This window comes from Aethalodelphis obliquidens, unplaced genomic scaffold (genome assembly GCF_003676395.1).
Source record: "Aethalodelphis obliquidens isolate GAN/ISIS:26980383/991018 unplaced genomic scaffold, ASM367639v1 scaffold8, whole genome shotgun sequence".
NCBI classification, from domain to species: domain Eukaryota; kingdom Metazoa; phylum Chordata; class Mammalia; order Artiodactyla; family Delphinidae; genus Aethalodelphis; species Aethalodelphis obliquidens.
In genome coordinates, this window is record NW_020837952.1 from 28713764 (window position 1) to 28730208 (window position 16445).

Below are 16445 nucleotides of genomic sequence, written 5' to 3' on the forward strand. Positions count from 1 at the left end.
AGACATAAAGAACATTTGGAAAGAAAATTACAGGATGGTGGAAGGCTATATGTAAGGCCATAAATATATCATTTACTTGTAATTATTAAATTATTAATTAAATTTTAAATTAAAAATTATTAAATTATAAATGTTGAGATATTCATTCAAATGGGCAAATTAATTAAATCTATTGCAAAAGTTTTAAATGCATTGATTTTCAGTCATTTATTATTACATGAATAGGCCAAACTGCAAATAGACTTTCTAATCATTTAATAGGAATAATAAGTGGATTAAACATGCTTTATGATGTGCAAATTTGTAGTGGCATTTTTAACATAATAATATTAAGTCACTTTTATAAATGCTTTACTTGGTTTTCCAAATTTTAATTTACATTAATACTTTCATTATTGTGTTGGAGTTTGGGTTATGCTTAGCCCAATTATTTTTCTCATAGATGGTGTGGATTATGTTAGGAAAAAGTCTATGCATGCTTTGAATACATTTATTCTTAAAAATGTATTGTGTGTGTGTATTGTGTTGTCCAATGTAGTAGCCACTAGCCAATGTCGCTATTTACATTTAAATTAATTAAAATTAAACAAAATTTAAAATTCAGTTCCTCAGTCACAGTAGCCGTACTTTATGTGCTCAGTAGCCGCATGTAGCTGATGGCTACCACACTGGGGAGCACAGGTATAAAACCGCCTTTCCAGAAAGTTTTGCTGGATGATGCTGTCTCTGAAGAGTCCATATTGGGCTAAGCATCAAGGCAATGTTCATGAATAACTGGTTAATTTACCTAAGGTCCACCTCAAAACTAGTCTTCTACCTAATCTTTGATTTATCTTTTATTTTACAGAATCTGAGGCTTATCAAAACTCTGTTACCTAAATTCTGTGCCATTTTCAAGCCGTTAGAATATTTTTGATCACTGTTTATACCAGTGCATGTGAATGCATTCAGAGAGATTCTATGAAGGAGGCTGTCCTTGCTTTTCTTCATTGAGTTTCTGAATTCTATCATTAGCCTCATCATCTCTGCAATTATCCATATCTGGTTATCAACATGTTATTTCTACACTCTTCTTCCTCCTCCACCCGGCACCCTGTGAATTGGAAGATTCTTAAAGTGATCTTTATTTTAGTATGGTTTTTTTTTTTTTTTTTTTTTTTTTTGCGGTACGCGGGCCTCTCACTGCTGTGGCCTCTCCCGTTGCGGAGCACAGGCTCCGGACGCGCAGGCTCAGCGGCCATGGCTCACGGGCCCAGCCGCTCCGCGGCATGTGGGATCTTCCCGGACGGGGGCACGAACCCGTGTCCCCTGCATCGGCAGGCGGACTCTCAACCACTGTGCCACCAGGGAAGCCCAAGCAGCTGGTTCTTAACAGCCCTGGGTTTGTGGCAGCGGCGACAGGATCTCTTTCCATGGTTGCATCGTCGTAATTATATTCCTTATGGATCACAAGTTTGGGGATAAAGCGATGTTACATTTGTAATGTCTACAGGGTAGCATTTTAAGGTATGTTGGGAAACATCGAAAGGTAACATGTGTAGCCGATGCATTTACTGTCGTTAGTTAACCAAGCAGCCCTGGTGACTCTTTCAGCTCCCTGACCCACATTTCATCCACGCTCTGCTGTTTTTCTCCTGCAGGGTTATTTCCTGAGTAAAGCCCAGAGCTTATGAGTCCCCCAACAGAGAGCTCTGTTCTGACCTCCCTAAACAGGCAGTTTTACCTGCTGGGCTAGTGCTTTTCTGCTTCCTAGTCAATCTGTTAAGATTTTAGCAGGAGATTCTTGGATACCTTTTCACAAAACATATGGGAGATTGTAATTACTTTGGCCTGGTACATTTTTAGAACTGAGAGAGCAAGGAAGAGGTGCAAATCTTCTGTTCATAAATAACCAAATCTGTGGGCACTTTAAAAGGCATTCTAGGCAGCAGGAGAATTTATGTGCCACATTTCACCCTTGGCACACTTTACAAATGAATTGTTCAAAGAGAAATTATATTAGAAATGCCGACCAAGACCAGATGTGGATTTTTAGTTAATATTTATGCAACACCCAAAGGGAAGATAGTATTGCACAATAAACTAAAAATGTCTTAGGCAAATAAGGAAATCTTTACTCCAAGGAACTGGCACTGCAAAGGTATGAATTGTACAACAAAGGGCTGGAAATGCAGAACAAATGCAGGGTAGGTCGGGGCAACTCTAAAAAATAATTCACTGAGGAAGTGGTGAGGTAGCAGATGTGTGGAACCTACTTGGGGAAAATAAAGGCTTAGCACTTTTTTGGACAGTCTGGTGTCTAAGGTAGAAAACTCAACTCAGTCAGCCTAATTTCCTTCATCTGTGGAGAGAAACAGTAGCTTTAAATAGAATATATATGTGTGTGTATATATATATATCTTTTTTAATTTTTAAAATACATACATATATATATATATATATATATTTCAAAACCCAGGCAGCAATCTCACAATGGGTAAGTATACCTTAATAAATTAAATAGCAATGTCCTCAGGTTTGAAATAATCTGCAAGGAGAGTGATGACATCTTTACATCTTTAATCTGATTTCCCCCCCAAAGTTGTTCAAGGAAGGTCAAAGATGCAGGCATTGGCTGCTTCTCAGCCCTTGGAGAGCAGTGTGAAAGAGACTAAGGCTTAATGCCCTGGAAGAATATTGAGACCCACGTTAAATTATAGTAGGAAAATTTGTTAAAAGCAGCTGGATTTCTCAAACACAGCTGGATTTTCAGCCTTCCATTCATCAGGGATGGCAAGACGTGCCACTTCGTGGCATTTCTCAGTCTCCTGTGCTTCTAATTTAGAGGAGTTGGGGGGTGGGGGGGAAGAGAAAAGGAGGAGGTGAGGGAGGAGTGTAGCAAATATTTCTTTAAATCTGTTGGCTCCTTGAGAAAGAAGACAGCTCTGGAAAATGCTTACAAGCTTTCAGCAGACTGAACCCACATGTCTCTCATGCTTTCTTGCCTCTGATTCCTTCCTCTTAATTACTAAAGGGAGCCGCCTGTGACTTCACACCACTTCCACTTTCCTGAAGAGTCAATGCGTTCTTAAGAAGTTTTAACCTACTTCCTCCCTCGCTCCTTTGTTAATACTTTACTATCTTTAACATTGACAGTTAATCCGTTTACCCTATTCTCTCATGATGAAAGTTTGTGGATTTTCAGTGGTTCTACAGTTTCTGCTGAGCACATTTACTTGTTCATTAACTGTGAACTTTTTTTCTTCTACCTGTCCAGATGTTTATAGGTGCTGGGCATTACATGGAAAACAAGACTGATAAGGTCCCTGGCCTCTTGGGACCACAATTCTGGTGGCGATTCCAGATACTAATGTGTACTATGAAGAAAATAATGCAGCCTGATGGGATAGCGATTGCTGGGGGAGAGGCTACTTCCTAAAGTGTGGGCTGGAAAAGCCTTCCTGTGATGACCTTTGAACTAAGACTTGAATGCTGAGAAGGAGCTGGAGAAGGTCTGGCTAGAAGGCATTCCACATGGGGGAGAAGAAAAGTGTAGATTCCGGAGGAGCAGGACGTCTCTGTGGCTGGAGCACAGGAGCAGAGTGAGACGGGCGAGAGTCATTGGGCCAGAAGAAGGGCTGGCTAGCTGTGGTAAGGATTCGAGTTTTATTTTATGTATAACAGGAAATCATTGAACAGTTTCTTTTAGCAGGGAGATCATAGGGTTTCAAAAGAATCCTCTGTCTAATACCTGACGTTATGACTGGCGAGGGGTGAGAATTGCAGGAGTAGAAGTAAGGAGAGCACTTAGAAAACGTCTGCATTTGTCCGTGTAGGGAACATGGGTAGCTTGGATTAGGACTGGAGCAGTGTGCATGTGATGGGAGTATGTTTTGGGGGTAAACATCTAGGTGTTAGTTGACAACCTAAAGGATAAGAGGAAGTTGGAGAGAATAATAATAATAGTAGTAGTAGTAATAAATAACAGCTACCATTTCTATTGCATTTAGGACGCTTCTAGGTGCTTTACACATGTTAACTACTTCATCTTCATAATAATAGTGCCCATAGATAGGTATTATTATCATCACTGTTTTATAGGTGAGAAAACTGAGGCACAAAGAGGTTAGGTGACTGACCAAAGGTCACCCAGATGGTAAGCGGCAGAGTGGGGACACAAACTCAAGCATCTGATTCTAGAGGAGCGTGCCCTTCTTTCAGTGTCCTAGGATCAAGTATCAACATGTAAGTGCAGTGGAGGGACACAGAGGACCTTGATGGGCCAATTGATATGATTTTAAAAACTTTTTTGACAGTGAGCAGAGGTTATGGGGTTAAAAAAAAAAAAAGGCAAAAGATCAGTCCCTGCCTTTAAAGATACAGTTCCCTCTTATGTGCGTTTACTTATGTTTTTTCCCAGGGCACAAAAATGGGCCCTTCGTGCATGGCATAATAGGTATAATAAATATTCATCATTTAAAGATGTTGCTTTGTTTTGCAGACACCCAAACCACGGTATTAGCTTTTCAGGCCACTGCCAGACATCCGGGGGCTCAATTTCTTGCCGCCGTTTTGGAGAGCTTGCTGGTTAGGTGCTGCCTTTGGAGCTATGGCCGAGGTATGGGGGGGAAGGGGGGGAGTCAGCCCTCTACATGTCTGTTTTCCATGCATTGTGGCTGCCATGCAGCAGGGGGCGCTGCAGTAGTGTTCATCGCGGTCCCGGGAGCCACTCGTCCAGCCAGAAAGGGGCCAAGCCGGGAGATGTGGCAGGCAGCCCACGGTCCTCTTTGGTCTTGCAACTTTAGTACCCAGAGCTCGTTCTACACAGACCATTCTTCTACACCATATTTCATCATGTTGGACGCCTTCCATCCAGTCCTGCATCCGGGCGGAAAGGAAAGGGCATCAGCTTCCCGCCTTCCTAGGTGTAAGGGTAGCGCTGTACTCGGTTGTACAGGCGTCTCTTCTCCGTGTTCTTGGGGTCAGCCTGACAGTTCCCTTGAAACCACGAAAAGCTCCCGTGCTGCGGGGTATGAATGTGTGTGCGCTAGTCTTTCTTTCCTCTTCGGGGGTCCTTTCTTTTTAACCTGACTGCGGGAATATTTCCCTCCCCACACGTCTCTCCATTGACATTCGGAACAACGGTCGGCTCGGAGCTGAAATTTCTCCCTCCTAAGACACCCCTCAAGCTCTCCAACGCCCCCACTCCCCACCCCCCGCACCGTTTCGGTTCACGCACAGTGAGGGTGTGTGACAAGTCGCGTGTGTGTTTGTGGCAACCAAGTCTGCAGCACTCGCCAAACCTGTTCTTCCTCTCCCGGTGCCCAGAAGTCTCTTCAGCTGACCGGACCTACGCCTGGCAGCGCTTGGCACACGATCCAGTCGGTGCTAGGCGCCGGCAGGCAAGAGCGGGGCGAGCGACAGCGTCCTCCTCGGTCTCGTTCCTCCTCTAGCTGCCCCGCCCAGGGCGCACTCCAGCTACCTCTTTGGGCTGTCTTCCAGCCGTCGCCCCTGGATTCCCTGGGCTTCCCAGAGTGCAATCGAAGGTGAAAGAAACAAGGGGAGGGCGGGAGGTAGGGAGGAGGAGCCTCCGGCCGGGGGGGAGTGTGGGAGGAGCCTTCAGCCCAGGGGGTAGCGTGGGCGGAACCTTAGGGGCGGATCTGGGTGGAGAAAGGGGCTGGGCAAACCCGGTGGAGGGTTGGCCACGCAGGCGCGGGGGACAGCTCCGACAACCCCACGCGGGAGCTTCTGGAGTCTCCAGCCGCCGCTTCTCACTTCATTGGAGAAGGGACTGGGGCCGGGAGGGGAGCTAATAAAGAGTGAATGAGCTGCAGCCGCTGTGGCGGCCGGAGACTGCCCGAGCGGCACCGGAGCGGTGCGACCGGGAGGCGGCGAGGGGAGGCGGTTCGCCTTGTCCCTCCCACCCGCCCTTCTCTCTCTCTCTTCCTCCAGCTGGTCTCAGAGCCCGGCTCGGTCCGGTCCCTCTGTCCCCACCCCGCACTCTTCCACCTCCTCCGAGTCCCACTCCTCACCTAGGGCGCCCTGGACTGCCATGGGTTAGGGTGGGGGTGCGAGCCGCGCGAAGGACTAGCCCTGTGCATCCGCCGGGGGGCGCGGAGCCCGAACGCCGCTCGCCGCTCGTCGGCGCAGGGCATGGGGAGCGCGGTGTGAGCCCGCACCCAGGGAGGACGCAGGAGCTGCGGAGACGGGCGCCAGGAGGAGGAGGAGAACGGTGGATTGGAAGGACCTGAGGGAGGAAGGGAGGGTGGGGAAGCGAGGGAAAAGTGAAGCTGGGAGGAGAAGGCGGCGGAAGGTGGGGATTGATGCTTCTGTTTTTTGTTGCCGCTGTTGCCCTCGCGCTGGTAGCCGAGCCGGAGGGAAGGCGGTGGAGAGATGATTGCAGAGTTGGTGAGCAGCGCTCTAGGGCTCGCTTTGTATCTCAACACCCTGAGTGCGGATTTCTGCTACGATGACAGGTAAGGGGGTGAGAGGAAGGGGTGGCGGGCTGCTTGGGGACTCCGCGGTAGCTCTGAAGCTTCCTGCTTTAAGGTTCGAAGTGCGTCTTGGGGGGACTGGTCCAGCACCTGAAGGTTTAGGAGACGCGTAAACATCAACACCTAAAGCAAACGCCGGGGACGCGGGCGCACTGGGCGGGCTGAGGGAGTTTGGGTTCCTAGTTTGCAGCAGGTTCCTCTCCCTTGCTTTTAGGCTGTTGGCAGACGCTTAAGTTTCTTAGCGGAAATCACAGCAATTTGGGAAACTCTTTAATGAACGTATTAAAAAGTAATCTTAGGTATTCCATGGTGCAACAAAAGCACATTGAGCGATTTTACGTCTGGACTGGAAGGAAGCTGCTCCCCGTCCCCTAATCTTCCCTGTAATGTTTCCTTCTATTGATGGGACACTTTTATTTCCCGAGGTTAAAACACACGTTTGACAGTTGCCAAAATAGTGGAGAAATCGCGTTCTATTTCAACTTTCCCTTTTGACCCATGGTGTACTTTACTTTGAGCCGGGATAATGCTGCTGTTCACCTCTTCCGCTCCCCCGCCTCCCTCACCGATCGATGGAGCAGCACTTTATAAAAGCCTGGGTTTTCGTTTCTGTTTGGGAGTTTTACTTTAGACGTTAGCGATTCTTTTGTGCTAATTGGGGAAGAAGACGCCCCTAGAGACTGAAGTTGTCTTCTGCGTTTGGGTTAGTTTGGGTGGCTAATGAGACCTGAACTGTGTTGTCAAAGAAACTGCATCGATTTCTGGGAAATGTCACAGCTGTGCTCGTGTCTCTACCTATTTTTAAAACGTTGTTAGTGTTTAGAAACTGATGAAAAGCTCTAATAGCCATTAGGGAAAATTGCAATTTGTGCCTTTCCGGTGACTTAATCTGATTACAATTAAAACAGATGCATAATTAAAATATATTAGGGAGAACAGCACGCCTGGCTAAACTTATTAACCGTCCTGGGGTGTTTCATGCTCCATTGAAGTTAAACCATCCAAAAAGTGAGCACAGATTTACTTTGACAGCTTTTCAGCAGCCTCTCTGGGTTATGGAAAGTGAATGGATCCTCAGGGTCAGGGCGAGGCAGTGAGTGAACTTAAGTGAAGTGGTTGATAGTGAGGGGAGAGGAAGGCAGAATTTTCTCCCGGTGGTGCTTAGCCATATTCTGTATTCTCTCGTGTGCCCACTCTCCAGCTAAAGCATGTTCATGGATGTATGCCTTCAGTCAGCGAATCTTGGTTCACACCCACATGTCTGTTATGAAATCCCCTGATAATAGGTACAAGAACATCCAGCAAACCCTTCTTAATGCATTTTATGTAGTGTCTATCAGAGACTGGTTGATAGGAAGCCACTGTTACACATAAACTTTTCCTCAACTTTCAAGCAGTGTACACATTTCAGCAGTTTTGCTACGTGCTTCGAGAAGTAAATGGTCTGTGTGTAAGAGTGAGGTGAGCTGCTTCTGTACCCTTCAATTTTGTGTTACTCTGCACCTGCTATTTCTAGAATATTGGCAGGAAAAGCTCTTGCTTCCAAAGTTGGGTGACTTTTCACTAAAGCGAGCTCAGGGAAGAATCTGGGCAGTTACTGGCACTGTTGGGGACAGTTTGAAGAGTAAGCATTTAAACCAATAATTTAGGACTTATATAAAAAAGTAACTTACTGTCATACTGTAACTATTGTAGAACACTGTGCTAAATCCAGCAAATAGCATGGTGTGGCTATTCTTTATTGCTGTCCAGTTCTTTCAAAAGTACATGTCAGAAGCAACTATCCTAATAAAGATTAAGGCTGGAACTAAACTACATTTGCATGTACATTTCTCTGTAGACTTAATGCTTATTCTGTGTTCTTTAATCATCAGTCAGAAGTGTTAGTGTTGTAACTCGGCAGAATGGTGTGAGTGTGATGATAAATTAGTTGTGCTTTGATAGTTGGCAATTGTTGTAAGTTCTTTACCTGCTATAGATTGAATGGAGCGTCAAAATTCCTGAGTTATACCTAGCTGCATAGATGAATTTAATGTGATGATTTGCCCGTAACATCTAATTGATAGCATGCGTAATGTGTGACATATAGACAACATATACCATTATGATGTTGAAGACCTGTAAATATACATTATACTTAGTTACAATTTGAAAAGTGTATTTTACTCTAATTTTCTTGGTAGCAGAACTGCATATGCAATCACGTACACTTGAGAGTATGAGATCTTACAAGTGCCACACTTGGTTTTTATGAATCCTAGAAATTATGAAATATGTATTAATAGGAGCATGGCACAGATTTGGTGTCTGCATACCAGGTTCAGGTGATTCAGTGCCAAGGTTTCTGTCTCACTGCTCTAACTCGCTTGTGTGAGAAGCAGGGAAAAAAGCTGGGGAGTCAAGTGGACACTGTAGGATGATGATAATGTGTTTATTTCCACCACTCCATTTCATACTACAAAGACTCAAGTGTAAAACTTTGTTTAAACTACATCTGTGGCTTCTGCCGAAACACTGCCCACTCCCCTTCACCCCACCCCCCACCCCCGCCCACCCTAGGAACTTTTGTGAAATATGGTTCTGCAAGGAGAGGGCAGTGCTGGGCGTGAAAGGGCAGTTCAAGGAAGGGAGGTGGCTCTTACGCTCAACTTGCTTAACTAAAGCATTTTAGCTGAAGAACCTGGCATTTACTGTAGGAGGGCTTTCTATTGCTTCAGCCTCAACATTATTGCTGTGGTACTTCTCCAAGTTATCATTTCTTTTAAATGTAGTGCTCAGGTTTACTTTATAAACTGTATATGTAATTATATTCAATGTTTGAGGTAGCTTGGTTAAGTGGTAATCTGAAACCTTCTAGCAAAATCAATTTCCCTATGGTAAAATTGAATATTTTACAAGTGTTTCTGTGCTAAATGTAAGACTATGGCTCTGACGTGATGAACCAAACAGTAGAAGAGTAGAATTCATCATATCTGATGAAAAAGCATATACAGTTTCAGCTTCTTCCCCTCTCCCCTTGCCTTCAATCTAGTAAAGACTGTACTGAATCTTAAATTGTGGTTAGAGTAAAATTGGAATTATAAATATGCAGTCTTTGCCAAAGTTGAAGTCATGCTGCATGTGACTTTGTGAAGGACTGTCTCCCTTTCTGGAGAAATTTGATGTTAGGTCAGTGGGAAAAACTTGCTGACCCCGAATTCTCTGCTCTCTTCCATATTTGTCGAGGATAACATTGCATCACTTTCCCTGCATCCACTTTAGAAGTCCTGCTATGTTTTGCACAAAGATAGCACTAAAAGAAGAGTCAGTTTACTTCAAAGCAACAAAAGTAAACTATAACTGCTGTTTCATAGTGTGATTTCATTTGGCACATATCATCTAATTGACGGCAGGCCCTTTGTGATAGATAAGTAAGGACACAATGCACCGAATACATCTTTTTAGTCTCATGTGAGTAAAATAATGCATTAGTTAAAAAAAAAAAAAGGCAATTTGAGTTTTTGAAAGTGGGAAATGCGTTTGTGGCTGCTTTGAAATTTTTTTTCCTTATTGCCCATTCTGCAACTGTTAAACTCACCCATGATCATTAACATTACCTTTAGGTGCCTTAGTTATTGGTGTGCAGTAATTTTGTGAAATTTGGAGAAGCAACTCCACAGCAGGAATTTCTACTCTTGAAATCAAACCTATTCCAAACTTTCAGTAGCACATCCCTGGTTTAGTTATTCATTTAGGTGTAAATGTAAATCTCAGTTTTGTAGAAACACTTCTTAAGGTTTTTTTTTTTTCTTAATGTTATAAAGAGTTTGGTTAACAGTATTTAAAATGAAGGAGTAGAGGATTTAAGGTGTATTGACAAACTTTTTAGAAGAACCTTTTTTTTTTTTTTCCCTGAAGATATTCAACTGTACTTTCTACTTGGTCTTTTAGTGTTATTATCATTTTGGTTTTTGACCTGGTATAAGAATAGCTTGTGAAATGATCAGTCCCTCTAACGTCTCTCTGAAAAGTTCTCTCTAATAAACTTGCCTTGGACCAATCTGGGTTTGTTATCTTAAAATTATCGTATGTTCAACCACTGAAGGCATGTCTGGTATTTAGTAAAAGCATGTTTAGAAAGAATTACTATAAAATCAAAGTAAATAAGGGAGAAGTTTGCTTTGCATCCAAGGTTGTCTCTTCAGGTCTTTATTGGAAGAAGGTAACGTGTACAAGAGTGTTATTTTACTCTCATTTCCTTCCCAGTTGATAATGTACTAAAAGGCCAGTGGGTACAGTTCATAGTTTATGAAATATTTTATGTGACATTTTATTTTCTAGCTAACTTTTGATTGTTTAATCAAATCTATGTGGAAAAGGTTCATTTTGCTGTTTGAATAAGTACATCTCTTAACAGTAAATTAAAATTAAAATTCGGTGAAGCAGGTATGGACCACTTTTCCTTACCTCCATCGAGCTTGTCACATGGGGTTTATCCTAGCAAATGACCCAGATACAAGCACTGAACGGACATGTGCAAATGCCATAGGGGAAATTGCTTGCCAGCCATCTGTCTCTTAGTTTTTCTCCTTTATAAATACACTGTATTTGGGAGAGGGGCTGCATTTATTGCACATTATTAGTTTACATCATCTCATCATCTGCACTTAGTTTTTCAGAGCTAACGTGTCCCTGCAGTAACACTGAATTCCCTGCTGCTATAATTCTGAAATAGCTACAACCTTTTGGATTCCAACATGAGTTAAGAGCCGTTTGTCTTCCTAATCTCTTTGTTGCTGTTCAGTGCGCTAAAAGCACTTGTTTAAAATGCCCTTGATGGTGCAGCTGTTTATCATAGGCGAAGGGTATGTTTCCTCTAAAACAGGCACCTTCATAATATTAGGAAAGGACAAAGTTTACCCTTAAGGCACTCCAATAAATCTGTGGCTGACAAACCTACTTTCTTATAACTTCATTATTCTCACCCAACATGCTTTCAACACAGTAACATTCATCTCTTCAATTTTTTGGTCCTCTCTTGGAAGCTAAGTCTTACATGAGCTTTGGGTCCTTCCTTTAATGGCTTCACAAAAGTGACGAGTGTGGCAGCCTTGATGGAAAGGACAAGTGGGTTGCTGAATGTAACGACCTTCCCTCTATGAATAGCTGTCCTCATGAAGAGCCTAGCTGAAAAAAGTGGAGAGGCCTGTCACCAGGAACTACATCCTATTTTTCATGGGATGAAAAAGGCATAATATTTTGAATCATTACAGGTGTAATTATGCACAATGCTAGATGATTTCTTTGAAGATTTGATTTGTATGTGTTTTTGAGGAATAAAGGACTACATTCATTAATTCACTAATTATGAACACCACTAGACATGGGCTTCCCTTATATATGGTGCATAATACAAACAGCAGCTCTTCCCCGTTGTCAGTAAGCGTCCCTGTCCGTCCTTTCCTACCTGTACTTTACCAGGTACTACATAGTGTTTGAATCTGGGAATCTGATGATAGACATAAAAAATGCTGATAGCTTGTCCTTTAGCAGAATTTCACTTGCATTGACTCATGTTTGTTTTAATTGATACTCATATTTTTAAACTTTTATTGGGATTCTGTTGGCTTCTTTCCCAGAGCATCTCTGCTGAGGATCCATGGTTGGTGGTTTGAATTGGACTTTTTCTTGATCTGGTGCTCATTGGTACTTCATTCATACCTGTGGAAGCTTTAGAATACCTTTCCCCAATGGCTCCTTCCTAATTGTTCGGGTCAGTTGTTTTCCTTGGAGGTCTGCAGGGGCTGAACCCTTTGAGTTAACTAGATTTGCCTTGACTGGTCATAGGGATTGAAGACTTTTGCCTCAGAGATTATTTTGGTTGTATTTTCTAGGCAGTTAATTCCAACAAGATGCAGCACTATCAAATTTCTATTGATCTCTTTTCCTCCACTCTGACAGTTTAGTTTTTCAGTTACATTTGTCAGTTTCTCTGGTACTCAAGGTTTCTTAGAATAAAAGTTATAGATGTTTGTTTCAGTCTTTTAGAAACTTTTGGGAATTACAATTTTGGGTTCAACCATGAGCTTTTTTCTTTACAGGTAAGTAGGAAAGAATTGAGTAAGCCTATCTATTCAGGAGAAATTTGAAGAAGGCGGGAACACTGAAATGATTTGTTTTCAAGATTCTACATTAAAAGTTTCTGTTGTGTTTTTAAAGTAACTTATTTTATTTAAGGGCACTTCATAAGATACAGTTAATTTGAGTAACTAGAAATGATTGTTTTAAAGATGAGATGGAGAGAGATTTTGACTTGCTGATATCTAAAAAATTAATTTGGAAAAGAGATTAGAATTCAAAACCCTAACTCCACCTTTAGATTCCATTTTATCATGGAAATAAGTGAAATTATATGTACATTTACTTATTCCAAGGCTATGAACATGCCGCATTGCTTGAGGGCAGTGCTACTGTATCTGTTTTAAAAGTACCTTAGTACATGGCAGAGGAAATGCTGTTTGCTTGTGATAAATTGGTGTAAGCTTTCGTTTCTTGATTTCTTTGCTGCGGCATTTTGTGATATCAGGGTGAGGCAGGGTCTGAAGCGTGGCACAGCATATAGTTATTGTCAAGGAGACTGACTAAATTACATGATTTGTCAAGTGAAACACACATCAGTGCCCTTGGAATAGCAGCTATGTGGTAGGTACTGTGTCCAAAGAAAATGTGTCTTTCCCTTTGTCTTTGATGACTACTCTTTATTTCTGTGGAATTTATTATAATAAATGTGTGATTATTCCTCAGGAGCATCAAGTTAAAAAAAAAAGTACAAGTTCACTATAGTCTTATGCTTATGGTTTAACTAGGAAACAATTGTATATTGTCATTACAGAGCCCTTTGGGAAAAGAGGGGTAAGGCTGGCAGCGGTGTTGTTCCCCTGGGGACCATCCTCATTGTTTTATAAACTATCTTTTGTGTGCCTCTGCCCTCCTAGCTTCAGGTTTTTAAAGGTATTATAAATACTGAGACTGCTGCTTTGGGTTGTAAAAGACGTCTTAAGGTAGAATACTTGGGTCCGAATAGTTTGTCGGGTGTACTTTTAGAATAGGATGTTTCTCTCCTCCTCCAAATGATTAACTACAGGACTGCTCTCCCAAAGAAACTGAAAAGAGCTCATTCTGACAAAGCAAGCTTCTAATGGCAAATTTTCCAACTACAAGTTTGTGGAAGAAAAGTTCTCCGATGATGAAGAAGTTTAATCAGGCAAAAAGACAATTTTATGTTCAGAAATAGGCCCTTTAGTGGGAGACAATTACTTCTAACTGATGTGAAAAACTAGTATACCTGAAAGCATTTGGTAAACCTTATTTAAAATAGGAAGGATTTTCTCGTTATTCTATTGAAAGAAAAAAAAAATGGAGCTGAGTTGTGTCACTGAATTTATATTAAAGAAATAAGGTTTTACAATTTAACCCACTCTTATAGGGATATGTAGTGACTTAACCAAAGAAAATGAATTTGAGATTTGAACAAAAATCTATTATAAAGACACCAGAGTCCAGCCTGAAATTACCAACTGTAGTTTGCCACAGATATCTAGTCTTCTATTTAAAATATCCTATTTAAATGATCTCTTTTGGTTTCCTCCACCTCTATATTTTTAAGAGTCTTTGTATTTTTTCTTTTAGAAACAGTGGTGTTTTTGGCTTTCGTTCCATGTTGAGCAGAAAATGAAATTTCACTGTTTTAAAACCTCTTGTATGTCATTAACATAAAGTAAACCATTTCTGTGAGAGAGTATTTAGTAGCTACTTTTAAATTCAGGCCTGATATGATACTGAGGATGCCTGTGGTAGGCCAGGGGGCTTTAGACCTGGTCCTCTCTCATAACCCCGCACCTCCACACCCTACCTTCGTCCTTTGATATGGATGATTACCTTTTAGAAAATCTTTTAAAATGCAGTTCAAATTCTCAGTTTCTTTGAACCAGATGGATATTTTGGTACCTCTCCTAAAAGGACATTTTTGAGCTGGGCCTCTTGTTGGATCTCTTTCCATCTATGTATATGTATATATATTTCTAGACCAGCACTTCCCAAACTTCAATCTACCTGCACATCACCCGGGCTTGTTAAAATGCAGATTCTGCCTGGAGTGGGTCTAAGAGTCTGCATTTCTGTCATTCCCAGGTGTGATAGATGCGGCTGGTTCATGCAACGTACACATTAGTTCAGTGTGTTTTACAGATATTCGGAAAAGACTGCCTAAATTCCTGTATTAAAAAAGATTTAGGATAATCTTTTATATCTCAAAAGCCTATGAGTTTAGCCATTTTATTTAATCTCTGTTTTGTTTTATATTTGTTCAATCATACATCTTTAAATTGATCTTAAGAGTTTAAGATATTGTGTACATTTTGAAAAGGTAGAGAGCCTGCTAAAATCTAGGAGATGCTCTCTATTGAAATATCTGTCACCAACTTGTATTACAATATCATCTTCTTTGTAGTTACTATGGAGACAGATGTTGGATTCTGAGTTTTACAAATAAACTGATAGGCGGTTGCCTTAGGCTTATGACTTGAATAGATGCTGATGCCTAAACTGAGTCTATAGTCAGTGCCTTGATGAGTTTGTACTTTTGTTGAACAATCCCTTGTAAGGAAACTTGGCTTACACTGAAGGAAGATTATAGACGTCAGGCAGATGGCAAAATATAGGCATTAGGCAGCTGAGAGTAGGAAAGATTTATTAATGATATTCAGGCACTGGGCGATGCTACTGGGTAAAGGTATGTCAACATAGTATTAGAAATGCTTGGGCCCCTTTGACTTTTTTAACCTGGTCCACTATACCTCAGCCTTTGGGCACTTTGGTGGATTTCTGAATAGGTGAATACCGCACATATGTGAAGTTTTACATTCCTACTTAGTAGAAATCTTTTTAAAGAACTTATTTTAAAATAAGTTATAATTCTTTCTTTCTTTTTAAAACACTGTACTCTGTACTACAGGCAGTATTGTGAAAGAACACTGGGCTAAGATAAAAGAGGAGAGGTCTTTAGTCTCGGAAATAACACTTTATTAACTAGTACTTGAGCTACTAAGCCTCTAAAACTTGGTCTTGTAATTGGTCAGGAAGTGCAAATGATGATAACAACTGCCAACCACAGAGTGAGGACCAAATGGAATAGTCTGGTGAATGTTTTCTGTGTGTTTAAAAAGCCGCATGATGTTACAATCAGATGTAGATGGTGTTGGACCAGAGGATGAATGACTCAGTTATCCCCATACATTAGCATCTCACTGTCTTCTCCCCTGAGAACAGAACTGTGTTCTACTCCATGTCCTGGCTCACTTTTTCGCTCGGAGTCAGTGGTTGAGCTCCTTTTGTCTCAGCTTCTGTTGCCTCTGCCCCATCTCTGCTTCTCATCTCTGTCCACCCTTTTGGTCAGCTGTCCCTGGTCTCACCGTAGAAGCAGGTTTTGCTCTCCTGTATTTCTTTTCTGCTGCTTTCCCTTTGTTTCTGGTCTCTGTGCTTATTTTGAATAGATATTCTGGCCAATCTGAGCACTTCTTTCCTTCTGTAGGGTGAAAGGACCAATTGCAGTGCATCGGGTGTGAATAATCTTTGGTACTCTGGTTCTGCTTGGCAGGGTATATTGTTACTGGGTACTCATGATCTCTGTCTTCAATGAAACCCCTTTTCTTTTGGGAGTATGTTCAGATTTAGAGCAGTTCTGGCAGTCCAGTGATTAGGAAAGATAGACGTCAGATAAGCTGAAGTTTTTTTGCATTGAAGTGTTTGTGTTAATCCGTGGTGTACTGAAAATCAGTAGCAAGTGTGCTTAGCACATGTACTAGATGGTGACATCTAATATCTAAACCTGGTGATACATTTTTGTAACTAATTAGAAAATGTATTTTTTCTTTTAGACCTTTCCAAGCAACAAGGTGGCAAAAAGTAAAAAGACCACAAGAGTTTTGGAACCAG

The 16445-nt window shown here is 41.8% G+C and overlaps 1 protein-coding gene across 2 annotated transcripts in view; it reads left to right on the top strand.

The window, feature by feature from the left end:
* The first annotated feature begins 5743 nt into the window (after nucleotides 1-5743).
* The window catches only part of TMTC2 (transmembrane O-mannosyltransferase targeting cadherins 2), a 429464-nt gene continuing 418762 nt past the window's right edge, over nucleotides 5744-16445 (top strand). Inside the window, exon 1 of one of the 2 annotated variants that reach the window (XM_027107120.1) lies at nucleotides 5744-6455. In XM_027107120.1, the coding sequence (XP_026962921.1) occupies nucleotides 6373-6455 (83 nt within the window). In that variant the 5' untranslated portion in view covers nucleotides 5744-6372. The remainder of the gene's footprint in view (nucleotides 6456-16445) is intronic. The other variant, XM_027107119.1, reaches the window with a different exon arrangement.